This window comes from Neoarius graeffei, chromosome 18, assembly GCF_027579695.1.
Source record: "Neoarius graeffei isolate fNeoGra1 chromosome 18, fNeoGra1.pri, whole genome shotgun sequence".
NCBI lineage: Eukaryota > Metazoa > Chordata > Actinopteri > Siluriformes > Ariidae > Neoarius > Neoarius graeffei.
The window spans coordinates 37,781,885-37,808,483 of NC_083586.1; the positions used below are offsets into that span (position 1 = coordinate 37,781,885).

Consider the following 26,599-nt stretch of genomic DNA (forward strand, 5'->3'; position numbering starts at 1 on the left):
AATGGTTAGCATGAAAGCTAACGTTAACTTAAATTATAGCACCCTTTTGATGATTTCTCGATTCCGATTGTTGTCAGAGTTTACTTTTTGGAGGAGTCTCCATTGTCAGCCCTCAAAGTAAAAAATAAAGCCGTTTCGAGAGGCTTTTCCACTGTGGACCGATATGAGGATGATGGGTTTTGTGGTTTCTTCTGAACAAGCTGCATGCTTCGTTGTTGGTAACTTTAGGAGTAATCAAAAGGAGAGAGAATTTATAGTATTTTTGTGAGCTGATGTAGACTGTTAAGGATTTTGAATAACTCCTCCAACCTTGTTCCAACGAGAAAAACAATACTTATTATTATTATTATTATTATTATTATTTATTTTTTTCTGTCTACGAAACTGGATTCATTTTTGACTAAATTTGGGCAGATATTAAAACAGTGTGTTTGCCCCAGCAATTTTCTTTCTTTCTTTCAGTTAACTTACTAATTGTGTGACTCTTTCACACTTTGCTCTCGCTGCGTACTTTCAGGGGCAGTGAAAGTGCTGCAGGATGAGCAGAAGGCACTCGACGATGCCGTCTTTGCCCTCGGGGGGTATTTATGAGCTAATGGACCTCACAGGGAGAGGGGCCTGCATGTGGCATTGCGTGTGCTTGTTTTTATTTGTGCTTCGTTGAGTGGAGCATAAAGGAACCGTGTCGGATGGGAGGTCTGGGTCAATATCCTGTGTGGAAGGAATGAAAGTGGTGGGGGAAGAGCCTTAGCAGGAATGTAGAGTTCTTGTGCTTGTTCTTGGTATACAGACACTAGAAATTATGCCTCTACAAGATTTATTAGTAATTACACAATATTACTTTGTGTGTGTGTGTGGTATGCTATTAAGACTACTAATACTGCATAGGCCCACATTTGCCTGCAGACCAGCCTCAATTCTTTGCAGCATGGATTCCACAAGGTGTTGGAAACTGTCCTTGGAGATTCATGTTGATGTGATTTTTATTATTTGGATCTCACAACTGCTACACATTCATGCTTGAGTATCCTGCTTTACCATATCCCACATGTGCTTCGTTGGATTCTATTGGAGATGACTTGGTGCATTATCAGGCTAAATGTTGCCATGAGAATGTGGGTAAATTAGTCAACAGGGGATATTCATGGTCGTCAACAGTGTTCTGATAGACTGAGACATGCAACCAGTGCTAAAATGGTAGCTAGAGACTCGATATTTGAGGCCAAGATGGCTTCCCCACACCATTCCTCCACCACCACCACCAGCCTGAGCTTTTAACACAAGGTAAGGTAGGTTAGGTCCATAGATTCCTGCTGCTGACACCAAATTCGTTACTGGATCCCATTTCCTTAGGGCGGCTGACGTTTTACCACCTGTCTGTTGCCATCCTTATAGTTGAGGGTCGACGATCCTGGAAGCTGTCAACCAGCTCCCATGGGTGAGCTCTTAGGTGATTTATAGCACACCAGAGGGATCCAAATCCTCATCTGGTGGCGGGTCATATACATGCCTGTGGGTAAAAAGTTGCTAATCCGCATGTCTTTGGATATGGACAGTACTTTTGAGGAAAACTACGCAGGTATGAGGAGAACATGCAAACTCCAAGCGCAATGGCCTCTGACCCAGAAGTCCTTTTCAGTGTGAGGCGACTGTGCTAATCACTGCACCGCCATGCTGCCTGTTTCACCACCGTTTTGATTTGTAATGTCAAGCTGGCCATGATCTTGTCAATTCAGAAGCAGAAAGGCGTATGCGTATTTCACTCTTGTACTGTGGTTTCTCGGGTTTTTATCTCCTGTTGTTATCTGCAGTGTGTTTTGAATGTTAGTCAGTCACTCATAAGCAGGGTTTATTTTTTGCTGCCGCTAATTCTCTAAGAGGGGTTAATCGGTACACCTCCCCATCCAACACGTCACCTTGGCACATCTCATGTAAACGGCTTACAAACAAGGCGGCAGCACATTTAATTAAAAGGGGACGGCAAAGTGAGGAGAGAAACGGCAGGAGAGGAGAGGAAGTGCTCTGGATATGTACACTCGCACCACTCCTTAAATAATACACACACCCACACGCAAACATGGCTGCCAGTAAAGGCTGTGATGTGTATGGAAACATAATGCAACAGACTTGGTGAATGTTTAAGTGTTAATGTTGTGCACCGGAGTCTTCTAGTTTGGCTTGATGTATAGATCCGAGTGTTCCAATAAGTGAAATGGAGTAGATTATTATTGATAAAGGATGAACAGCTGATGGTGTGAGATGACGTAAATTGATTTCTAGGACGGTCAGAACAGTTTTTTTTTACCTGTTGTGACGGCGTAGTGATTGAGAGAATTTTGTCGGAGCTAAGCCTGCGCGCTGCGATTATGTCATCTGAATTGGGGGATCAGCTCAAGCACAGCATTCGTTTGCTGTTTGTTTGCTTTGGCTGGAAGGTGTTTGGCTCGGAGTATGTTTTGGCTCGAGACACACAAGGCTATGTGCACACACTCGCGACCACACAAAAGGCCAGCCATTTCACGGCTGATTTGCTGGATGCCTGTTCGACTCGTGACACAAAGGGACTGCAGTTCGGAGCTAGTGGCCCGGAAATGACAATTAAGCTCTTCCCTCATCACTGCTCCGCCTTGTGTGTGTGCACATGTGTCAGGAAGGTCAGCTGCTCTGTGCAAAGGGTGTGGTAGCTGGAGGTTATTGCAGACTGTCTTGGTCAACTTGTCTGTCTATTGCGAAAAATGAGTGTGTGTGTGGGGTGTTTTTTTAAATTTAATTTAAATAAATTTTTTCAGGTACACAGATGGGTAATTCTGCCCCAAATCACCAGATTTAGAAAAACATTTGCCACTGACCATCTCAGATTTGCTTCATACTTTTCTGGAAATATTGTCAGTGTGCCCAATAACTAGTGTACGAAATGTCAGGCTTGTACCTTCATTAGTTTCTGAGATACAGTATAGGGGCTTAAAAAAAGGGGCGTGGCCCCAATTTCACTGTTGAAACGCGTGCTACAGAAAACGGACCTAACTTCCATAAGTCATTACTTTTAAACCATTCATGCAAGATGCATGAAATTTTCAAGGATTGTTCAACGCCAGACGCCTTTAAATACTATAATAGAAAAGTTCACAGTTCAATATTTGCCAAGTTATGGCTTGCTGAAAATCATAAAGGTCTTCTATCGTGCTGTACTTGATACCTTAATATTTTATAGTTTGGTTTAGGGTACCAACTTCATATTTTGTGCATTTGCTAATCAAAACAAGCTCTTTCCAGTGGTATAATTGTTTTTATGGTGGACCTTGTCATACATTTGCAATATGCATTTGAATTATAGGTGGTATATAATTTTTTTTTTTTTTAATTTTTAAAGCCTAATAAATCAGTGTTTGATTTCTTTCGAACACATACCTAGTTGCCTAAAGAGTACTATAACATGAGTAATGAATAAGAAAATTTGAAAGCTCTGGTGTGCTTTAATCAGGGATCCCAGACGTCCGCTATTTAGCGGAATTCCGCTATTTTCTAGTAAAATGACCAGCAGAATACGTTCTGATTTGGTTTGCTTGTTTAGCGATGTTTTCGTCGGCTTCGTTTGTTCTCGTTGACATTCGGGAACACTCGGAAGTTAAATTGATGTAAATACCGCGAGCAGTGTTGCCAGATTGCGCGGTTCTCCGCCCAGTTGGGGGGTTTCAAGTGCATTTTGGCGGGTTTTGAACATATTTTGGGCTGGAAAACGCCAGGAGTATCTGGCAACACTGACCGCGAGACTGTACGCGATAGAACAAGAAAACAATATGGCTGCGCCCATTTGCTAGAAAACATGTTTTAACTCCGTTCGTGCTTTTGTTTCTAATGCGTTGAACTTAATTCAGAGCACTGCAGGAACATCAGAAAAGCAGAAGGAAAGATCAGAGAAACAAAAGCAGAGAAAACTGGAGGAAAGACAGAATGCACCCCAGAAAAGAGCATTAAATTCCTTTGCAGTGAAACCTTTCAAAAAGAGAGGTTTAAATCAAATATCTCCAGTATTTGCTGTACATATGTATATATCTAATATTACTGAATCATTGATTTCTGCTCATATTCATGATTTTTGAAAAATGAATGTGGCTTATATTAGACTAGTTTTGACATTAACTTGAAACAAAAAAAATAAACAAATGAGATGAACTATGGATACTATTGTTATAACAAAATCAGTGGAATATTTAGGCAAGTATATTCTTCAAAGCTACATTTTCGTCTAATTTTTATATATATATTTTTTGCCACTTATGTCATTGATTACAAAATATGGCATCAAATAGATATACATTATGGTTAAATTCTGTTGCTTTTCTATGTTAAATCTATGTAAAAAATGTGTTCTATAGCATCTTTAAATGTTAAAATCTCAACAGCTTCAGGCAGCCCCCTTGACCCCGCTGATAGTTTCTCATCTCATTATCTGTAGCCGCTTTATCCTGTTCTACAGGGTCGCAGGCAAGCTGGAGCCTATCCCAGCTGACTACGGGCGAAAGGCGGGGTACACCCTGGACAAGTCGCCAGGTCATCACAGGGCTGACACATAGACACAGACAACCATTCACACTCACATTCACACCTACGGTCAATTTAGAGTCACCAGTTACCCTAACCTGCATGTCTTTGGACTGTGGGGGAAACCGGAGCACCCGGAGGAAACCCACGCGGACACGGGGAGAACATGCAAACTCCGCACAGAAAGGCCCTCGCCGGCCACGGGGCTCGAACCCGGACCTTCTTGCTGTGAGGTGACGGCGCTAACCACTAGCCTACACCACCGTGCCGCCCGGTGATAGTTTCTTACATTCCTCTATTTTTTTCAATTACTGCTGGGATCCCTGTTTAATGTGAAGATATGGGGGGGTAGTCAAAGTTGCTCCAAAGCACGATAGACATTTTTTAATGATTTTCAGCAAGCCATAACTTGACAAATATTGAACTGTGAACTTTCTATTATAGTATTTAAAGGCGTCTGGCATTGAAGAACAATCCTTGAAAATTTCATGTATCTTGCATGAATAGTTTAAATGTAATGACTTATGGAAGTTAGGTCCGTTTTCTGTAGCATGCGTTTTAAACAGTGAAATTGGGGCCACACCCCTTTTTTTAAGCCCCTATATCTCAGAAACTAATGAAGGTACAAGCCTGAAATTTTGTACACTAGTTATTGGGCACACTGACAATATTTCTAGAAAGTATGAAGCAAATCTGAGATGGTCAGTGGCAAAGCTTCTGGTGATTTTACATGGATTGACCCAGATGTATCATGATGTGTAAATACTAATGTCAAAGTCAAGAAAAGTACTTAGTCTCCTGATATTGTTCCATTTTTATACGCGTATCGATGATTGGTCCCCTTGGTTTCAGGGTGATTTGCCAAAGTTCTTTGATGGCAAACAAGACATAAACTTGTCAATTAATGTATATAGCATGTTTGTTTATATTTTATAAATATATATATTTATGTATATTATATAGCACGTTATCAGACTCAGGCCATTCAGTGTGCTTTATAGAGATAAAAACGGCTAATTAGCAAGGCTAACTGTTGTACATTTTCGTATAATTTATCTTTTTTGTGATTTATAAATGAATGGACTTCATCTTTGTATGTTTTTAAACTTATTTCTAAAATCTTTGCAAGAACATTTACGAGTGTGGTATTCATGAAAATCTAGCTATTTCAGGAATACATTTCATGTCCTATGAGAGCTTTAGAGTTTGTGAAGTATTACTTTATAAGTAGAGCAGCTCAATCACTTCATGTTAATAACATGAAAGTAAACAGTTGAAAAGTTGAAATTAGATTTGCCATAGCATTACGAGATGTGATTTTTGTGTACTAATGAACGGTTGGGGTGTGTGTGTGTGTGTCTCTCGCTCTCTCTCTCTGGTAGCCGACGCTCGTCAGTGGCTGAGCTGCATTTTTGGAATATTTATGAGGCAGTTTTTTTTACCATTTAGTTGTCAGTTTTGTCATTTTCAGCTCTGTGAGCTATACCTTTTTTATGGAATTCTTTTTGGGTGGAACCAAATGTTAATCAGTTGTGCCTTGAACAGACACACATGAGTACAATGAAAATCAGCGTTACAGAAACTTGTAAATCTGCTAGAAATTTTTGTAAAAGATTTTTTTTTTTAAAGATATAGTAAACCCTCTCCCCCCCAGATGTTTTGTAACCATTATGACAGCAGTACATTTGCTCACAAACTTAGGCCCACTTTACACGGGGACGGTCTGAAACAAAAACGCAAAAGTCCGTTTTCGTTCTCACTTTTTTCCGCGTCTACACGACCGTTTTCAAGGAGGAAATCTGCGTCTATACGGTGACGCATAAAAGTGTGGAATTCAATTGGATGTGCATGCCAGGCAGCTAGGTGGTGCTGTGAAAAACCTCCGCTATGTCTGCACGCATGCGCAACGTCTTCCGTCTTGTCTGATCTGCACATCTGCGCCGCGAAAACTTTGACTACTCTGGCTATGGTAAGTAAGAAAGTAAGCGCATACTATACCCGCCTCTGTTCATTAACGGTATATGTGCAGATTCGGTATAGATGTTTGAAGGACTCCTGGACGTTTATTAAAGCTGCCAGAGCAGCTTGAAGGTCCGTTGGATCAATGTAATCAGACATGCTCTTACTTTTTTACTTACTTTCTTACTTCCCGGGCTGGCATGTACAGTATATGACATATGTATGACGTAAACGCGTACCCGACGTGAGCAGATCCGAGCAGAGTTTGGCGTATTGGGTAGTTTAGACGGATATGCAACGGGGGCTGTTTTTAACTTATCCACTCTGGAAGGCGCTTTCAATTTTTTCCGTTTTTCAGCCTCGGAAACGCCGTCCCCGTGTAGACGAAAGGCACTTCCGATAAAATATTTAGTCATTTTTACCCGACAGCGTCCTCGTGTAAACGGGCCCTTATTTTGGAAATAAGTCTCTCTCTATTGTGCATAAAAAACCGAGACGCATCATCTTGCACAATAAAGCAATGACCGTGTAAGGAAGTGATGCATCTTATTTCTAAGATTCACATCAATGTCAGAGCGATAAACAATTTTCCTATGTGTGGAAACTGAAAAATGGTGTTCATTCAGTTGTAATGGTGAAATATTGTCTCTAAAAATGATTTCCGTAGTAGTTTTGTACTTCTATACCATTTATAATGAAGGAAATCGGTATGTTTGATCATCCTTTGTGGTTATTTTTAAGCGCAGCCCTCTTGCTGACACTCTTGACTTCCTTCCTTATGCAACTCCAGCTGAAATGTGTGCTCTGAATGACACGCCTATTGTTTGTGTGTGTTTATGGCCGAGAGCACTTCTTTCCTTCCTGCGGTCAATTATTCAGCTCTATTCAGCAGTGTGTGCGCCCTGTTCACAGAGTTCAGCTTGGCTAAACTGTGCCAGTGTGAGCGTGTCTAATCACTCGCAGGTCTGTCACCGTTATGAAATGGTAGCTGCTGATTTGCCTTGTGATTTTCACGGTGTACGGTTTCTATTGATCTCACTCCCTTGCAAGCATACGTAGTGAGTTCAATTTATATAGCGCCTTTCTCAAAACCCAAGGTCGCTTTACAATTATGGGGGGAAGTCCAACAAATAGAGGTCAGAATGTCATTCCAATGGTGTAACAGCCACTAGGGGTGTGCAAAATAATCGTCATGACAATGCATCGCGATACTAACTTTCACGATATACTGCATCGATTCTTGACGCCAAATATCGATTATTAATTTTAAAAAATGAATAAATAAAATTGTATGAATGGTTGGCGAACATCAGCCAAAAACAAGTAGAATACAACTTCCAGTCCTGTAGATGTCGCCGTGGAGTTTTTGATGCCCGCTGCCTTCATGCCAGTGGCATTTCCGGCGGCAGGCTACTGCGACCTAGACATTCTGCATAGACGTCATATGCGACTGCGACTCGGTTTACAAATCTCGCTGGAACAGCGCGCATGACATGCTTGAGCGCTTTTTAGAGCAACAGCCTGCCATCCACGCTGCACTCCTGTCTGCAGAAATACCTAAATCTGAGAAGGACATCTGCACACTCACCGAGTCTGACATAACTGCTGCGGTACTACAACATGCTAAAAGAAATATGCTAAGTGAGTGTATTGTTTCCTAATTTGAGGATGCTCCACAAACTATAAATGCATAAGGCATTTAAATATAATGTAATGTAACAAATAATATAATGATAATTTAATGTACTGAGTAATATAGTATATATATTTTGATATTTATTATTGCCTTGTCCTCCCATACTGCAGGTGCTGCAAAGAAATTGAAAACTGCTGCTATTAGTTTTCTTTTATTATTTTTAGTTTTATAAATCCTATGCACTTTTTGTCATTAGTGTGTCCACTTGTTAAGTATGGAAACAGTAATATTTGTTTTAATGGCAACTACCTCCAAAGTCGTTTCAATAAATTCAGTTATGAACTGAGTTACTCTGAGTTATGCATCAATTGGAGACACTATCCAGATCGTACACAGCCACTGGTAATTATGCTCTATTTGGTTTTTTTTTTTACATTTTCACTGAAGTATGTTGAATATATCGCAATGCATCGCAATAATTCAAGAATCGTGATGCATCGTGATAGTATCGCATCGTAGCATGTGATTCGAATTGAATCGTGACTTCTTTGCCAATACCCACCCCTAGCAGCCACAGTCCCACCAAAAAGCGCACGAAAACAAGGCCCACATAGCTACCACGACGCTGCTTGGAGCACCACACCATGGATGCACAAAGCGAACACAGACGCACCGCCACGCAGAGCGCTGGTAGTGCACAGCCGCCGCGACACCACCGAGCAACATTGTGCCAAGCACTGCTGCACAGAGCGCTGGACAACTAGGATGTTAAAATGAGCAACGAGCTCACTGCAGTCCATAGCTAGGAGCACAGGCATCACCCACGGCGAACCAAGGCCTGGAGGGAACCGACGCCCAAAACTGGGTCTGGAGCTACACCACAACCGGCGGACAAAACACTCAAACAAAAACATGAACATCAAACTACACACACACACACGCGCACACAAAATAAATAAATAAAAAGATCCGGTCAGAAGCGGCAGCCAGAATGCGCATGACGTACTCTGAAACGGAAACGGGTATGCGCTATAAATGGTGTAGTAATACATGTACAGCTTTTGAGGTAGAGCTCTTTTATAGACCTCATACACGTAAGAAAGTGTTCAATTTCTAAACACATTTTTTTTCAAATAAAAAAAAGTTTGAGGTGGGTCCCCCCCCCCGTCAAGAATCCTGCAGCTCTATTCTGTATTAGTGATGCATGTGCTCATGGTGTGAGCATTATTCACATTTCGCCTCCTACACTGGAGGAAGTTTGAAGGTCAGCTGTCTTGTTTTCACAGTGGAGCTGCATTTTTATCTACTTGCATATGGTAGAAGAATGTGAAGGTCTAGAAGAACATGGTGTCAAGATCACACATTTCTGATTCCTCAGTTCACCGTAATATGGCTACAATATTGGAGAATACAAAGCTCAAAAAGTGTTTTTAATTTCGCGTGTGCGCTGAATACAGGAAAAAGGAGCTCTATGCACGTTCTAGGTATTTAGGAGTAAAAGAATAGTAATGAAGGAATAAATGGAAGTGCACTTTTTATTAGTGAAGGATGTGTTGGAAGTAGTTAATGCCACTCTTCTGGCAAAGAAGACATTTCTTTTAGTGAGTAGAGAGCGCTACAGAGTTTCTGGAGTGTGACGGAGAAGCAGCAAGACGTGTGTGTGTGTGTGTGTGTGTGTGTGTGCGCGCGCTCGCTCAACTGGAGCTTTCATGAGGCAGTGAGTAAAACCGAGAGGAGAAAGGACGGCCTGGCACACAGATACGAGAGACCGAGGTAACTCGATCCCAACAGGACGGCTCCCTGGATCACCTTTCGTGTGCGTGTATGGAGAGTATGTGTACGTGTGAGAGGGAGAGTGATCGTTTGAGGTAGTGACCCCATGCACATGCGTACAGCCTGTCATTCAGCACCAGGCAGTGACGTATGAGACGCACACAGGAATAAAATGCGCCCTCTTAGGCCGTCCCACCTCACAGGTCACAAGGGCCAGTAACGGCCAATCACAGAGCGCCGTCATCCGCTACGTCTCGGCAGAAGAGCAGGCCTGGAAAGCAGTGCTGTCTTCACGGAGAAGTCGAACACACTCGGTCTTTCAGAGTGCTGAGAGAGCAGGAAAAAATATGCGTGGGGTTTTTCTCTCAGACACCCATTGTGACCCTGAAGTGGGTTTTTTTTTTTTTTTTCTTTTTCCTTCTTTTTCATGCACAAGCATGACACGTGCAACACACTCACACCGACACACTGTTCTTGACATCCAGCACAAATGGAAGAGAAAACCAGACGTCTCTGTGCAGATGGCACACAGAGCCGCTCCCCCGCTGCGCCATCACAAAAATAAATGATCCAGTTCAGTCGTGTGCCCCCCCCCCCCCCATACACGTGAAAGTCTTGTCCATGTCCAGGACTGATAAAATGAGGCCACTGAAGAAGCACTTTGAGATGATTTTGATGGTCGTCTTGCAGCTTTTGTTCACGCACCAAAAAAAAAGGTTTTTTTTTTTTTTTTTTTTAAATCTGCTTTTATTTTCTGTTTGCAATTTTGTGGTCAGGCAACATGTTTTGCAGAATGTGACAGACTGAGCATCTGGCTCAGCTTTATTGTGAAAATTGCTTGTCGGAAAATGAAAACCAGGGCCGCAAATAATTGCCAGATAAGCAGGCGGTCATGCAGTGGAGTTGCACTGAAGTGAAAATCGTGTTTACAGCCAAAGCTGAATTTCAGGATTCTTTTGAATACTGATCTCCAAATCACAAATGCTTGTGTGTGGGGTGTTTGTTTTTGTTTGTCAAACATCTCATCTCATTATCTCTAGCCACTTTATCCTGTTCTACAGGGTCGCAGGCATGCTTCTGATTGCATGCTGTACTGAGAAATGTGCATTTGATTATTTATTTGCTCCAAACCCAAGTGTTAAACAGCATTGAAAAGATCCGCTCAGTTGAAGGAACTAAAGTTTTCTTCTCATTTAAGGATTCATTCATTTGAAATAATATAGGCTTAAAATCTCATCTCATTATCTCTAGCTGCTTTATCCTGTTCTACAGGGTCGCAGGCAAGCTGGAGCCTATCCCAGCTGACTACGGGCGAAAGGCGGGGTACACCCTGGACAAGTCGCCAGGTCATCACAGGGCTGACACATAGACACAGACAACCATTCACACTCACATTCACACCTACGGTCAATTTAGAGTCACCAGTTAACCTAACCTGCATGTCTTTGGACTGTGGGGGAAACCGGAGCACCCGGAGGAAACCCACTCGGACATGGGGAGAACATGCAAACTCCGCACAGAAAGGCCCTCGCCGGCCACGGGGCTCGAACCCGGACCCTCTTGCTGTGAGGCGACAGCGCTAACCACTACACCACCGTGCTGCCTGTTTGTCAAACATATATTTACAAAGTGAAATGGGCACATCTCTCCTCCTTGCTATCCATTTCATCATAAACGGAGCTTGGCAAAAGTTTACACACACTGTTAGGAAAATGGATTTGGGGAGAGAGTAATGCTGTCTGTCCCATCTAGTGAGTGTAGTCAGATTTACTCTCCACACTCCTGATTGTGGATAGTTGTGGCATTCTCATGATCAAACTTGCGATCGCTTGACAAAGTAGAGCTGGGTGATAAATTGATTTTATCGATTAATTCGAATTTACAGTTAAGGACGATGTGTTTTTATGAAAATCGGTTTTCTCTCAGTTTTAACTTCCGCCACCGACGCTACCCTCTGCGCATGTGCAGAAGGGATCGGGCAGCAGGGACGGATCGGGCACGGACACTATAGCCCTCCTCCCACGCGCTTGCCATAGACGCACACAAACATGGCAGTGATTGGGGGGGAAAGTCGCAACTTGTGCCCAAAAAAGGAGTAACTTCCTCCGTGATCCTGGAATTAGTTCGGTTTTGCGGCGTCGGATGCAGACCAAACAAGTCCTCGTTGTAAGTTTTGAAAACTGTTGCTTCCAAAGGAAGCAGCACGATGAATTTATTCCAACACCTTAAACAGAAGCATGCAGCGGAGTGGGAGAAGTGCTGCTCCCAGCGGGATGAAAACAGCCGCAGCACTAGCACACCATCCAAAGTAAAGCAAGCAACCGTCCCGGACACGTTTTCGAACTGTGTGCCTTATGATAAGAATGGGGTGCGGTGGACGGCAATTTTAATAGGGAGAAAAGTCAATGAAAATTGAAGATTTTTTTTTTTTTAGGCCATATCGCCCAGCTCCATGACAAAGTGAAATTTATGTATATTTTTAATTATTAGAATTTGTAAGTCTTATTTTTTTCCTTTTCTGTTTTAAGTCATGCTGTCAAATTTTTAGCAAGCCAATAAATAAATAAATAAATAAATAAATGGCATTGGTATTACAGTATAATACCAGAAAACGTAATGCATAGCTGGACAGCTGAGGATTTAGGTGTTAGTGAGGAAGGTAAAGATTCTCTTTGTGACTATATCCGCAAATTATTACTTTTTGTGCTCTTGATTTGAGGTGAACATTAACCTTCACTAATGTTTTTAATTCTAAACGCGTTCACTGTATATGAGCAATCGCGAGCGCTGATTGGCTACTCTACTACTAGGATATCAGCTCGTATACCGTGAGTGGGGAGAAACAAAATGGCGGAGCGTGTTGCTGAACCAACAGAGGACGAAATAAAAACTCTACTCCAAAAAAAAGCAACAGAATATGGAATAAAAGTATCTGATGGTAAGAACGTATATTTAAAAAAAAGTTTTCAAGAATTATTATAGCATTTTTCACAAATTACTACTCTCATTTCAACGTTTTTTTTTTTTTTTTTTTTACATTCTAAGCGAAAATGATTTTGTCGGACGTTTTGTATAAAGTTTTTAATCCCCCACTGGTCAAAAGGCTCGAAGGGGGATTATGTCATGGTGGTTTCCATCTGTCCGTCCATCCCAGGAAAGGGTGCTCACCTTCTGAAATCAACCCCCCTCTCAATTTTTGGAGGAATTTCACGAAACTTGGCAGGATTCTTTGTTATATGTTGGTAATACGCATATTGCAATTTCGTTCAATTCAGTCACGTTTTACCGGAGTTGCAGCCCTTGATGATAAAATTAGACTTTGACAGTTTCATGAGTGGGGTGGCACGGTGGTGTAGTGGTTAGCACTGTTGCCTCACAGCAAGAAGGTCTGGGTTCGATCCCCGTGGCCGGCAAGGGCCTTTCTGTGCGGAGTTTGCATGTTCTCCCCGTGTCCGCGTGGGTTTCCTCCGGGTGCTCCGGTTTCCCCCACAGTCCAAAGACATGCAGGTTAGGTTAACTGGTGACTCTAAATTGACCGTAGGTGTGAATGTGAGTGTGAATGGTTGTCTGTGTCTATGTGTCAGCCCTGTGATGACCTGGCGACTTGTCCAGGGTGTACCCCGCCTCTCGCCCGTAGTCAGCTGGGATAGGCTCCAGCTTGCCTGCGACCCTGTAGAACAGGATAAAGCGGCTACAGATAATGAGATGAGATGAGTTTCATGAGTGTGTGTTCCTTCTGAAATCAACTCCTCTCTCAATTGTTGGAAGAATTTCATGAAACTTGGCAAGAGGCTTTGTTATATGTTGGTAATACGCATATTGTTTTGTTCAATTCTGTCGCATTTTGCCAGAGTTGTGGCCCTTGATTAACAACTTTGTACTTTTCACAATTTCATGAAGGGGTGCTCGCCTTCTGAAATCAACTCATCTTACAATTTGTGGAGGAATTTCACTAAACTTGGCAAAAGGGTTTGTTATATGACAGTTATACACATATTGAAATTTTGTTTAATTTGGGCAAATTTTACCAGAGTTGTGCCCTTGATTATTAACAAGATTTTTGGCAATTTCATCAAGGTATGCTTGCTTCTGAAATCAACTTGTCTCATGGTTTTTATCCCCTGCTGGCCGAAAGGCCCGAACGGGGACCATGTCGTGGTGATGTCCGTCCGTCCGTCTGTCCCGGGAAGGGTACTCGCCTTCTGAAACCGACTCGTCTCTCAATTTTTGGAGGAATTTCACGAAACTTGATCGGATTCTTTATATGTTAATATGCAAATTACAATCTTGTTCAATTCAGTCACATTTTACCAGAGTTATGGCGTAGTTGCCAGCAGGGGATATTGTGCCCTCCGAGCACTCTTGTTGTTTACTGATTTAGCCAAAAATAAAAATGCTCAGTTTCTCAAAATCCAGTGAATGTGGATTTAAGTTATTCCACAAAATCTCGATGTACATGGCTTAGAGCCAACTTGGTGCTCTGCGCCTCATCAGCCATCAGCTCATGTATGACTTGATTTCATGGAATAACTATTTCTTTCACACACATCATGATGCGTACTGTGTAGCATAGAAATGGTTTTAAGTATCGTGATATGATCTCTCTCTGGTCAGATCAGGTACACCTTTCTTTAAATAGATTCTAATGATATAAATGTCGTCTAGTTTAATCCATTCTGTGTATCACAACAGGTTTAGTAGCTTTTTATTCTGCATCCACAACCCATAATATAATGGCATATTTGATTTACTTCCTGCAATTCAGTGTCCGTGCATTAGAGGTAGTGTTCGCTTGGAACCAGGCTGCCTGTTTTGGTCCATATCGGATGTTTTAAGCCCCTAAATGAATCATGCAGAGTGGAGGAAGAACCACAGGGTTCAATTCCCAGTCTAAATGCTGTATATGTGAAAGCATCCTTAATGGTACACGGTAGACTAGCCTATATGTCTACATGCTTGCTCAGTTGCCCCTTATTGTTCCCAGCCAGCTGTAAGTGAGGCCAGACTCCATTTTCAGTGTTCAAGAAGAAGAAGAAACCTTTATTTGTCACATGCACACTTCAAGCACAGTGAAATTCATCCTCTGCATTTAAGCCATCTGAAGCAGTGAACACACACACGCGCGCGCGCACACACACGCACACACACACACTCGGAGCAGTGGGCAGCCACACCAGAGCGCCCGGGGAGCAGTCAGGGGTCAGGTACCTTGCTCAAGGGCATCTCAGCCCAAGGCTGCCCCATGTTAACCTAACTGCACATCTTTGGATTGTGGGGGAAACCGGAGCACCCGGAGGAAACCCACACAGACACGGGGAGAACATGCAAACTCCACACAGAAAGGCCCTCGCCGGCCGCTGGGTTCGAACCCCGAACCTTCTTGCTGTGAGGCGACCGTGCTAACCACTATTCATTGGCAGTCTTTCATAATCCCTCTACATCACAGCAGCATCATGGCCTTTTTGCACCATCATTGATGACAAACACAGCTCAAGTCTCAGATAAAGATGTCTTTGCTGAAGTGGATAGTTCTGTTGTACTTTCATGGCCTGTTGCTCATGATGGTGGTCCTGTTCACTGGAATAACAAGCACGTAGGCGTAATGGATAAAAAAAAAAAAAGTAATTGTTCTGCTCATTCAGCTGAACTTTGTGCACAGTTTGGTTGTTCTTGGCCAAATGTGTATTCAGTCATTAGAAGAAGGACCTTTGTCACTTTGGAGAAAAAGATGAAGGAATCCTCCAGAATTATTTGGTGGACAGGCAGAAGTTAGAAAAGTTTCATAGCTGTAAAGGCCAATTTATGCTGACAACGCAGTCCTCGCAGACGGTATCGCAGACAGCGTCTGCGTAGCCCCCCCCACCTTCGCAGACTCTCTGCGCGCACCTCCCAAAAATTGTGACCACCGCAGAAGCCTCGCAGACAGCGTCGCAGACGAGAGGGCTCTGATTGGTCCACTCTACATCTGCTGTACACGCACTTCCGCTTCCCTGCTTTCCCGGTTTGGTTTGTTTTCACGACCGACATTTTTAAAAACACAAGCGAAGATGGAGCAGCACGAAGAGCGGTTGATCGAGGAAGTGAGGAAGTACGTACATCTGTACGACTCCAGTTCTAGTCATTATAAGTAACCGGAGGATAAACACTCCACTAACCACACCCACCAACTACTCCTAGTGATTTCGCGACTTCGCGCCTCCTTGTGTTGTGGCGGTGAATAACATCGCGCACGCCTATTACTCCCCGCTCAACGATAAATTACAACTGTCTGCGAAAAGCTATCTGCGAAAGCCTTGTCGCAAGAGCACGCAGAGGCCCTAACTCTACATGCTTGCTGTTTTAGCATTTTTGGGTTGGTTGAGGATCCAACATGCAAAAGGGCTTCGGCAATGCTGTCGGTAATCTTCAAGCACAATGATTTAAGAGCATCAGTGATCATATCTGCCTGCTGTTTAATAAAGCTGCTTCGTTTTTGTTTTTCAGATCAATGTACGGGTGACTACGATGGATGCGGAGCTGGAGTTTGCCATCCAGCCCAACACCACAGGCAAACAACTCTTTGACCAGGTAGGTGCAGAACTTGCATGAATACTGTGGGTCTGGTTTGGCTAAAATCACCACAGTATGCATTGTTCAACTAGTGTTTAGTTCAACTAAATTCAGTAATATCTACAGCTTTTCATGAGAGTATTTGCATTCCTGAGAAACAGGATCTCATTTTAATTTTCTAAATGAACCAACTTGACGAGCACTCTGGAACATTCAAAACTGCTTCATTTGAATCGTGGAAATGTTTTGCACAACATTCTGCTAAAAGGCTTCAAGTCTGCTGAAATAGGTGTACATTTCACTGTACATGTCTTATGCATGGTCATGTTCAAGCATTCTAAATATATTATAACTAAATATTTGCTGTCAAGAATTTGAGTGAGTGCCATCTTATTTGCATGTGAGAATAAAATTTAAATATTATTTCTCAGATATGATCAGGGTTCTCCAGAAAATCTGAAGTAACTGGCTAAAAAAAAAAATGTGTTCACCAGCTCTGGAATGTGTGGCGGCAAAGCCACCATGGCGCACTAATGCTACGGGGGTCTGGGGGCATGCTCCGCAGAAAATTTTGAAATTTACATGCCTTCTGGTGCGCACTTGGGTAATAAATTAAATTGCTAACCATTTCCCTGTAAAATACTTGAAAAATCTGTATGAAATTTCCCTCCAGATGTGTGCGCTTGGTTTTCTCAGTTATCCTCTGTAGTACGCTGCCTGGCTCTGTAACATAACTACATACGCTATGGCGGGGTCACGTGGTCCAGCTCAGCCAATCAGACTGTAAGAATTGATCAACAAATATGGCATCGCTTCTGGTCATTCTAGACCTGAATTGAAGACAATTTTGTGGTGAAATAATTGGATTTGCAGCAAATTATGGGCAGCGGAGATGATGTAAATCGCTTTAAAGTGCATATTCTGGACCAATTTTTTTTTTTTTTTAAATACGAAAGTACATCCTTTACACACAAATCCAGAAGGGTAATTTTGCACAAGGCCATCTGTCTACAGCAGGAAAAAAAAAAAAACACATCTGGAAAAATCCTAAGGGAGTCTGGAGCCAGATTCGTGCTGTTACCTGCGGAAGCGCCAGCAGGCTGAGAGACCTTGCACGGTTTCAGTGCACAGCCTGTGTAGACCAAGCGCTCCCATTTCTCTCTCATTGTCCGGTCTTTTGAGAAACGATGAGTACTAATCCCATCAAGATTGGTGTTGCTACACCCTCCTGCGATACATCTATTAACCATTTTAATAATTACGTGATAACGTTGAAGAAATTTGCAGAAAACCACCAGGTCGTTTTCTCATAAACAAACCAGCGCTGACGTAGGATTCAGAGGGAGGCGTCCCGCACGCGACGTCACGAAAATCAGTGTTTGCCGGGAAATCCAAATGCCAAGTTTTTTCAGAGGCAGACCAATTCACCTCAAATGGCTCGATTTCAACTGAGTTTTTCTGGTATTGCGCAAGGTAAAAAAAATTGTGCAAAATGTGGCAGATATTTGACCAAAGTTTAATATAAAATAGGAGAATTACATTGATCTTGCTCCTGAATTTACCTGTGATATTAGTCTGGCTAACGCGACTTCAAAGCTCTGCGAGCATTTGGTCTGGCTAAGATATTAAGCCCAACCGTTTCCCAGAGCCCGTGGTTGACCCGCCTCCCTGAAATGCCTCAGTTTGCTACTGGTCGAAGCCAGAAAAGGCTGTGACGAAGCTTAAACCAATCACATCACTCTTTCCTCTGATGTATGCGACGCGACGGGGCTAACTGGTAGATTAAACTCTTACCGAAGCCAGTCGGGAGCAAGGCGAAAACGTCCTTCCTTTCAATAAATACCTCCAGGGCTGCTCTTTGCTCCGTTTTCAATGAGAACTTGCTCCATGTTCGTAATGTTTCTAGTGAATGAAGCGCTTCCGGCATAGATTCTGTAAACAATCTATGGCTTCCGGTCGCAGTTCTACTACGTCAGTGCCTTGAACACGCCTCTACCCAGGGCCGTTGGAGATGCTCCAAGTTGATTGGCTCCCAATTTTTCAGGAGCTTGGAAGAGCTGTAGATAGCTTGCCTTGCCAGACTAAGCTCGCAACAGGCCCTCGTGTTGCGTCACACTTAGGATGGGCGGGCCCAGGCTACTGTGATATGCACTTTCTTCTCTCCCCCCCTCCTGTATAATTCTCAGCACATTGTAGTTTTTGCTATCTGCTGCTTCTGCCTTGCTTACAAAAGATTCTAGCGTTTATAGTAATTATCTTCAAGTTAATGTCTTTTTTTTTTAATAGTAATTGCCAATATAAATTTGAAAAATTAAATTATAAAACAATGCAGCTAAAAATGTCCCTGTTTAATTAAATAAACCAAAAAAAAAGTTGGCTGATGTTTAAGCCTGAAAATGTGCTCATAAAGATTGGAATGAAAAATTGTGCAATCAGAGTTCTGACTAGAATGCACAGACTTGCACTTTTCGCTTGTGTAACAGTGCAGCGATCAAACAAGTCCTAGTTCGCAACGTTCATGGTCCTTCAGGAAATGTTCCAGATTCAGGCGAGTTTTATACAGTCGACGTTGCAGCGTCTGCTAAAGCGGTCATGGCTGTGCTTCACCAAACACTCAGCTTTATAGCAAAACTGTAACACTCCTGTAGAAAATAAACGGTGGCACATTGGAACGGATATTCATTAAATATGAATCAGCACAATATTTATATCCAAGCTGTTGTCGATCCTCATATTAAACAGCTGTCATTTCTTAATGATGATGAACAATGCAATATAATGATTGCACAGCTGGCCAATTGTTTGAATGTGGAACAAGATGAGGATGTACCAGATGGCAAGTGTAAGCTGGTTGTTTAAAAAAAAAAAAAGGCAAAGAGAAAACATAGGATCCTGTGTTTACATACAGTATGCAAATATATACACTCACTGGCCACTGTAATAGGAATACCTGTTCAAATGGGCAAAGACCAGGTGATGTTTCTGTAATTTTCAGCTGTATAGTTTCGGTGAGCCTGTGCCCACTGTAGCCTCAGATTGCCGTTCTTGACTGACAGTAGTTGACCCAGATGGTTTCGCATGAAAGCCCACTGTGTTGGTGCATGCTGGGATGCTTTCCTTCTCACCACCGTTGTAAAGAATGGTTATTTGAGTTAGCATGAGCAAGTCCTGTTGGCTTGAACAAGTCTGGCCATTCTCCTCTGACCTTTCTCAACAAGGCAGCGCTGCCCACAGAACTGCTGCTTACTAGATAGTTTTGGATTTGTCTACAGACTGTTGTGCATGAAAATTCCAGATCAGCAGTTTCTGAAATACTCAAACCAGCCATCAACCACGCCATGGTCAAAGTCCCTGAGATCACATTTTGTGAATGGTCTGGGGAGTGGTCTGCACTCTGAGTGATGGCATGGTCATACTGGTGAGCCCGTTCCCATCAGGATAGAAATGTTTCATCGTGGGATATAGGCCATCAGTCAGAATAACTTTTGTAGTAACCATGCCAGCAAAACACGCCCACAGTACAACAGCAACTCTTTCCTTTAATTTCCGTGGATATATTGAGTTCTTCTGGAGTTGCAGTATTATGATTGGGTTAAAAAGAGAAACCAGGCTTCTGTGGAATCGAGTGGATCGGTTAAAACTGAATTGTATTGAATTATAGAGTACGGAGACTGAGAATAATTTTTCTTTCATTTACCAGGGTTTGTACAATTCCCAAAGACTCCCTCCCCCCTTCCGGAAAGAATTAACCACCCTGGTAGACTTCAGCCGTCTGTATACATATTACTGTAGCCTGTGACCAAAACCACCACTAGGAAACTGGGTTGCTGATGTCAGCTCATGTAAGGACAGCGACAACACTGGTGTCCTCAAGACACTTGTTTGTGAATCAGTTCTGCTTTGTTGAACATGGTTACATGGTCTTGAGTTTGCAAGAACCTGTTAAAGTCCAGGGTCAGCTTAAGTTGTTTCATTTCATACTGTTGTCCTGATGCATTTTAACATTGCAGCTCTTCGGTGGTCACGGTCGACTCCTACTGAGGCGCGAGCCCATGTACATTTTCTGCAATATTAATGCCAAAGTGTAACGTATTCATTTGATAGTTTGAGATGCTTTGGCTTTTGAACTTTTTTCCTTCAAGGGTTAAATGGCGTCCCCTAAGATACATCTGTGAAGATTAGGGCTGGGTTCAAAAGCTCGATCCACGATCCGATATCGATTCACGTTCAAAAAAATACGAGATCGATTCAAAAATGTGTGGATCGATCTCTTCCAGGTGGCTATAGGCACTATTTTCTCGACCGCGCAAGGACCACTATAAAAAGCGGGTGCTGGCAAACGAAACCGAAACTTAAGAACGCGAGATGGCTGAAGCTGCACAGCTAAAATCACCGCCTGGCCTGAAAGCTGATGTATGGCATTACTTTGGATTCAAACGTTACGAAGACAGAGACGAAGTCAACAGAACAAAAGCAGTGTGCAAACTGTGCCACATAGAGGTAAAATATAGTGGCAGTACAACCAATCTCCGCAACCACTTATCCAGGCACCACGCCGACACAGTTTCAGCTAAACCTGCGGTGAATCAAACTGCACTGGAGAAGGCATTTGGTGTTAAATTACATGCACAAACACGTATGGGCAATATCGAAGTAAATCAATATCGGATCGTGACCTTATGAATCGGAATCGAATCGATCCAGGAAATCTGGATCGATTCCCAGCCCTAGTGAAGATAGTCATCCAGGTACATAGTAATCTGTGGTTGGTAGAAGAGAGCAACTGGACTTGCTTGAAAAGTCTTGAAGACGTCTCGCCTCTTGTCCGAAAGGCATGAGGATACTCCCTATTAGACAGACAGAACTGAGGATGCCTTTCGGACGAGAGGCAAAACGTCTTCAAGACTTTTCAAGCAAGTCCAGTTGCTCTCTTCTACCAACCACAGATTACTATTTACCTGGATGACTGAGTATCTTCACAGATATGTTTCTACGCACTTTGGGATGAGCTCCCTTCGACTGGTGCGGGAGTATGAGAGGACTTCCAGAAAACTGGCAGACATCTTAGCCAGAGAGGATCGTTCATTTTTGTCAACCTGGAACGACCATCACTGAACAGAGGTGGGTGTCTATGACCTCTATCAGCCACCTACAATGCAGCCATCAGCATTCTGATTCGGATTCTATGATGATCCATGAGAGGATAAATACTTGATACTCCCTATTAGACAGACAGAACTGAGGATGCCTTTCAGACGAGAGACGAAACGTCTTCAAGACTTTTCAAGCAAGTCCAGTTGCTCTCTTCTACCAACCACAGGTCCCCTAAGACAAGTTTCCCCTACTGTGTCCTGTGATGAACTTTGCACTTTGTCCCCCTTAGAAAAGAAAACTATTACGGAATCAGACCGAGGACAGCTTCTCTCCTTTCAAAGTGCTTTCAAGTCTGTTTATTTCACTGCCTCTCAGTGCATTATGCTCCATTACTATTGACTCCAAGGCCACTTGGATTGAAAAATCAATTGTTCAGTTCACTGCTCAACAGCTGTTTTTTTTAACCTTTAGCACCTCACAAGAATTTTAATCGATTCCTGGGTCCTTTCGCATCAGCTGTCTTTGCGAGGGTCAAGGACCTTAACTCTTTACCCCTTAAAGCAGTTGCTACAGCCACCCTTGTATGTGTGTATATACTGTTCACCCTTAGAACATATTTACAAGGAAAAAAAAAAGTGGTCAAATGTCGTCATTATGGTGCATACACGCCAGCGTCATATGTCGTCATTATGGGATATACACGGGGTCGTCATTAAAGGGTAAAGAGTTAATGAGAAAAATCAGGCCTTTTAGGATGACCAAGAAAGTCTGCTGTCAAAGAGAGCCTGTTTTGTTGGGTCACCTTGAGCTGCCAGAACATCCATGTGCTTTGCATCATTTCTGCAGGTCTCTGGAACTGTCCTGGAGTGACTGACACGCACACCATTAACTGCAAGAGCTATTGCCTTAATGTTCAGAATGACTGAACTGTGAAAATTGTTTGAGATTGGAACTGAATCCCTGGTCTTCTTGAAAATGGTGGTCTGGGTTTTGCTTGCCAAATAGTGATTTGGTTCAACTTCTCATGTTGCTTCCGGTTTCAAATTTCTTGATGTTGGAGAAGGTTTATTATGATGTATAAAACCAGACTTTCAGAAGACCTGGCCACTGTAAGTACTTTTGTGGTGCAGGCGCTTATTAACCCCGCCGACAGTAGTCGGAGGGGTTATTATTAACCCCGCCGACAGTAGTCGGAGGGGTTATTATTTTCACCTGCGTCAGTCTGTCTGTCTGTCTGTCTGTGTGTCTGCAAGATATCTCAAGAACCAATGGATCGATTTGGACCAAATTTTGTACGTGTTGCCAATCACCCAGGAAGGAAACCATTAAATTTTGGAGGTCAAAGGTCAAGGTCATGGCAGAACTTCGAAATTTTCGCCCAATGTATTTTAATAGGGAAAAGGCGGGGTTTGCACTCGTTAGAGTGTCCCTGTCTAGTATTAAATTAAAAAAAAACAAAACATGGTGGCACGGTGGTGTAGTGGTTAGCGCTGTCGCCTCACAGCGAGAAGGTCCGGGTTCGAGCCCCGTGGCCGGCGAGGGCCTTTCTGTGTGGAGTTTGCATGTTCTCCCCGTGTCCGCGTGGGTTTCCTCCGGTTTCCCCCACAGTCCAAAGACATGCAGGTTAGGTTAACTGGTGACTCTAAATTGACCGTAGGTGTGAATGTGTGTGAGAATGGTTGTCTGTGTCAGCCCTGTGATGACCTGGCGACTTGTCCAGGGTGTACCCCGCCTTTCGCCCGTAGTCAGCTGGGATAGGCTCCAACTTGCCTGCGACCCTGTAGAACAGGATAAAGCGGCTAGAGATAATGAGATGAGAAAGCAAAACACACCCTTGTGCTGACCTGCCTGGATAAAAATCTTTTTGGCATGCGTGTTGATGGTACCAAAGGATAAACGGATGACCCTAATGTTCATCGCAAACGTGATATAGAATCGTGCAATTCATCCACGGTTTGAAAGGAAGTAATTTGTGAATACATCTGTGATGATGAGCCCGTCCACCAAGGCTCGGTTCTGGATGCAGGCTCAATCATTCAGAGCAAGTGTGAAAATGCCCTCACAAAGTCCAAAATCATCTTCCCTTGATGTTTGGGGTGAGATTTGGTGACTAAGCAACCGCTACGGTAAGTGCACTCAAACCTGGCAGCAAAATGCGCCAACGGCCACTGGATTCCCTTCCTGTAGAGGTCAAACATTCAGATCTTTTGCTGTTGTCGTGTGCAGTGAAGGGAAATTGGAGGCATGCTTTGGCATGCTTTTTGGAGGATGTGTTTTTATTTTTTTTTTCCATGGGGATCTTTACAGGAAGGTTGTGCGATACTCAAGATGGCACTGAGTGCCAAAGTATGGGTCATCGCTATTTAAAGCCTCTTATGCCAATTTCAGATGCTCAACCACATTGCCAGTAATGGCTGCTAAAGAGATTAACCTGCATCTGGGAACAATTAATAGGGAGGGATGAAGGTTGATTGTGTCCATGTAATTTGTAGTTCAAAAAAGGTTAATCTTGTGTTCTCCATTTGGGAAGAAGAAATGCGCAAGGCATAGTTTAATGAAATAGTTTACGTGATCTGCAAGATCAGAAATAGTTTGGTCACATATCAAGTGTGCGTTTTGTTAAAACCACAATGATCCTTTGGAAAGTAGAAACTTGTCTTCATTAGACTTACTATTTCTTACCCTCGATCCTCTTGCTGAATGTTTTAGAAACGATGGTAGACGTGAAGTGCTGTGTATATACTTGTGGTTGTGGGCTTCCCCTCCCTCCCCCTTTTGTAACAGACACCTTACCTTCACACTTCCTCTCATTGCACACTTTCAGCTTGGGTGTATTCTGGCTTATGCAGAACCCGTCTCAGCTATGCAGCCATTTGTAGATGCATCAACCACATAAAGAAAAGTGTGAAGCCCTTTAACTTTCTATTCGTTCATTAAAACTGCCTGTCAAGTGGACGTTAAGTGTGTGTTTTATACCGATTTTCATTTTTACATTTTCTTTATTAAATATTATTTAATATGTAAACACTCATTCACTGGCCACTTTAATAGGAAACACCAGCTTATTCATGCAGTTCTCTAATCAGCCAATCATATTGCAGCAGCACAATGCATAAACTCCTGCAGATACAGATCAAGAGCTTCACCTGGTAAGAGGAGAATAGGCAGATTTTTACAAACCAACAGGTCGGCTCATATGACCACTCTTTGCAACCGTGGTGAGCAGAAAAGCATCTCTGAGCATGCAACATGGTGAAACCTTGAAGTGGATGTGTTGCAACACTGGACCTCCAGATGGGGTTCCAGTCCCGTCCGCCAAGAACGGGGCTGTGAGGCTACAGTGGAAACAGGCTCACCAAAACTAGACAGTTGAGGAGGATTCTTGTTCTTGGCTGACAGGAGTGGAACCCGAATGGTCCTCTGCTGTTGTAGCCCTGGCTTTATCAACGTGCGATGAGTGAGTGAGTTGTGTTTTCTGAAATGCTTTTCTGCTCAGCATGATTGTAAAGAGTGGTTGAGTTACTGTCGACGACAGCATCGCTCAGCTCAAACCGTTTTGGCCATTCTCTGACCTCTCTCCCCAACATAGACTCTTACAGTAATGCTTTTATGGCTGAGGACTACAGTTGACCTTGTTAACTTTTAGGACTGCAGTTGTCATGAACAGTTTTGCACTCAAGTTTCCATCAATGAAGAGTTATAATATCAACGAAAACAGTTAAAATTGTTAGTCATGTCTGTTGTTACCCAAATGAGGATGGGTTCCCTTTTGAGTCTGGTTCCTCTCGAGGTTTCTTCCTCATGTCGTCTGAGGGAGTTTTTCCTTGCCACCGTCGCCACAGGCGTGCTCATTGGGGATAGATTAGGGATAAAATTAGCTCATGTTTTAAGTCGTTCAAATTCTGTAAAGCTGCTTTGCGACAATGTTTGTTGTTAAAAGCGCTACGGGTTGTTTTAGAATCAGGGTACGCAAGCTAAATCACATTTAACACTTATTATCTTCAATATCAAAAGGCCTGACTAAATAAGCTTGGTTGTTATTGTAGGCTCTATTTACCATGCCAAAAAATTTGGTGATAACGTTATTTTTGGTGAATGTATGGCAATATATGTCATATTTAGCAAAATTACTCGTGTCATTTAGAAAAAGTGCTTTTTTTTGACCACAGGTAGCTCCAAAAGGGATGCACTTACATCATTCTTTATACCATAAAACACATATTTGGTTCCATGTCATTGGAAACATCGTTAAGTTTTAATGTTGAATGCCAGTAAGTTTTCAGACTATTTTGATCAAATCAGTATGTAATTGTGTCAAAAAAAAGTCCTCTCCTAGACAGCTAATTTTTCAATATAAAATAACATATCTAAAATGATCATTTTCATCCTAAAATGTGGTCAAGATATTGGGATGTAAATATTAGAGACAACTAACACAAAGCTTACAGCCTTATATTTAAAAGCACTATGGAAGTAGTGGATTCTGAATTGTCAAAAAAAAAAAAGTCCTCTCCGAGAATCACTTCATTTGTTTCTCCCAGCCCTGCTTAAAGCTACATTTAATCTTCTTTATCTTATAGCAGATTACACAAAACTACCATACACACATCAAATTACCTGAAATCTGTTCTTTAACTTGTCCTTCACTTAAAAACTGGTACAAGAACCAGTTTGAATCAATTTGAATTTTGGACCCCTGTGACACAAACTTTGTACCCTGATTGTAAAACAACCCCTATACAAATGATTTGACTTGACATGGCATGCCCAACCACAGAACGTTCGCTCATGGGGTGTTTGTTTTTCACACCATTCTGTGTAAACTCGAGACTGCTGGTATTCAGGGATTTTCAAAACAAACAGTTTCTGAAATACTCAAACCAGCCTGGCACCAACAACCATGCCATGGTCAAAGTAACAGAGATTACAGTTAGTGGCATGTAAATAACATTATTTAAGCCAGATAGAACCTTATTTCAAGTTCTTGATATTGGGAGTTTGTCGTCACAGATTAGGAGATATTTTTGCTATATTCCCCACCCCTTG

General features: G+C 42.6%; 1 protein-coding gene across 2 annotated transcripts in view; it reads left to right on the forward strand.

Annotated features, from left to right (window-relative positions):
- Window positions 1–26,599, forward strand: part of LOC132866168 (radixin) — a 117,805-nt gene that overhangs the window by 51,273 nt on the left and 39,933 nt on the right. For both annotated transcript variants that reach the window (XM_060898771.1, XM_060898770.1), the window contains one exon: window positions 16,394–16,477. In XM_060898771.1, the coding sequence (XP_060754754.1) occupies window positions 16,394–16,477 (84 nt within the window). The remainder of the gene's footprint in view (window positions 1–16,393; window positions 16,478–26,599) is intronic.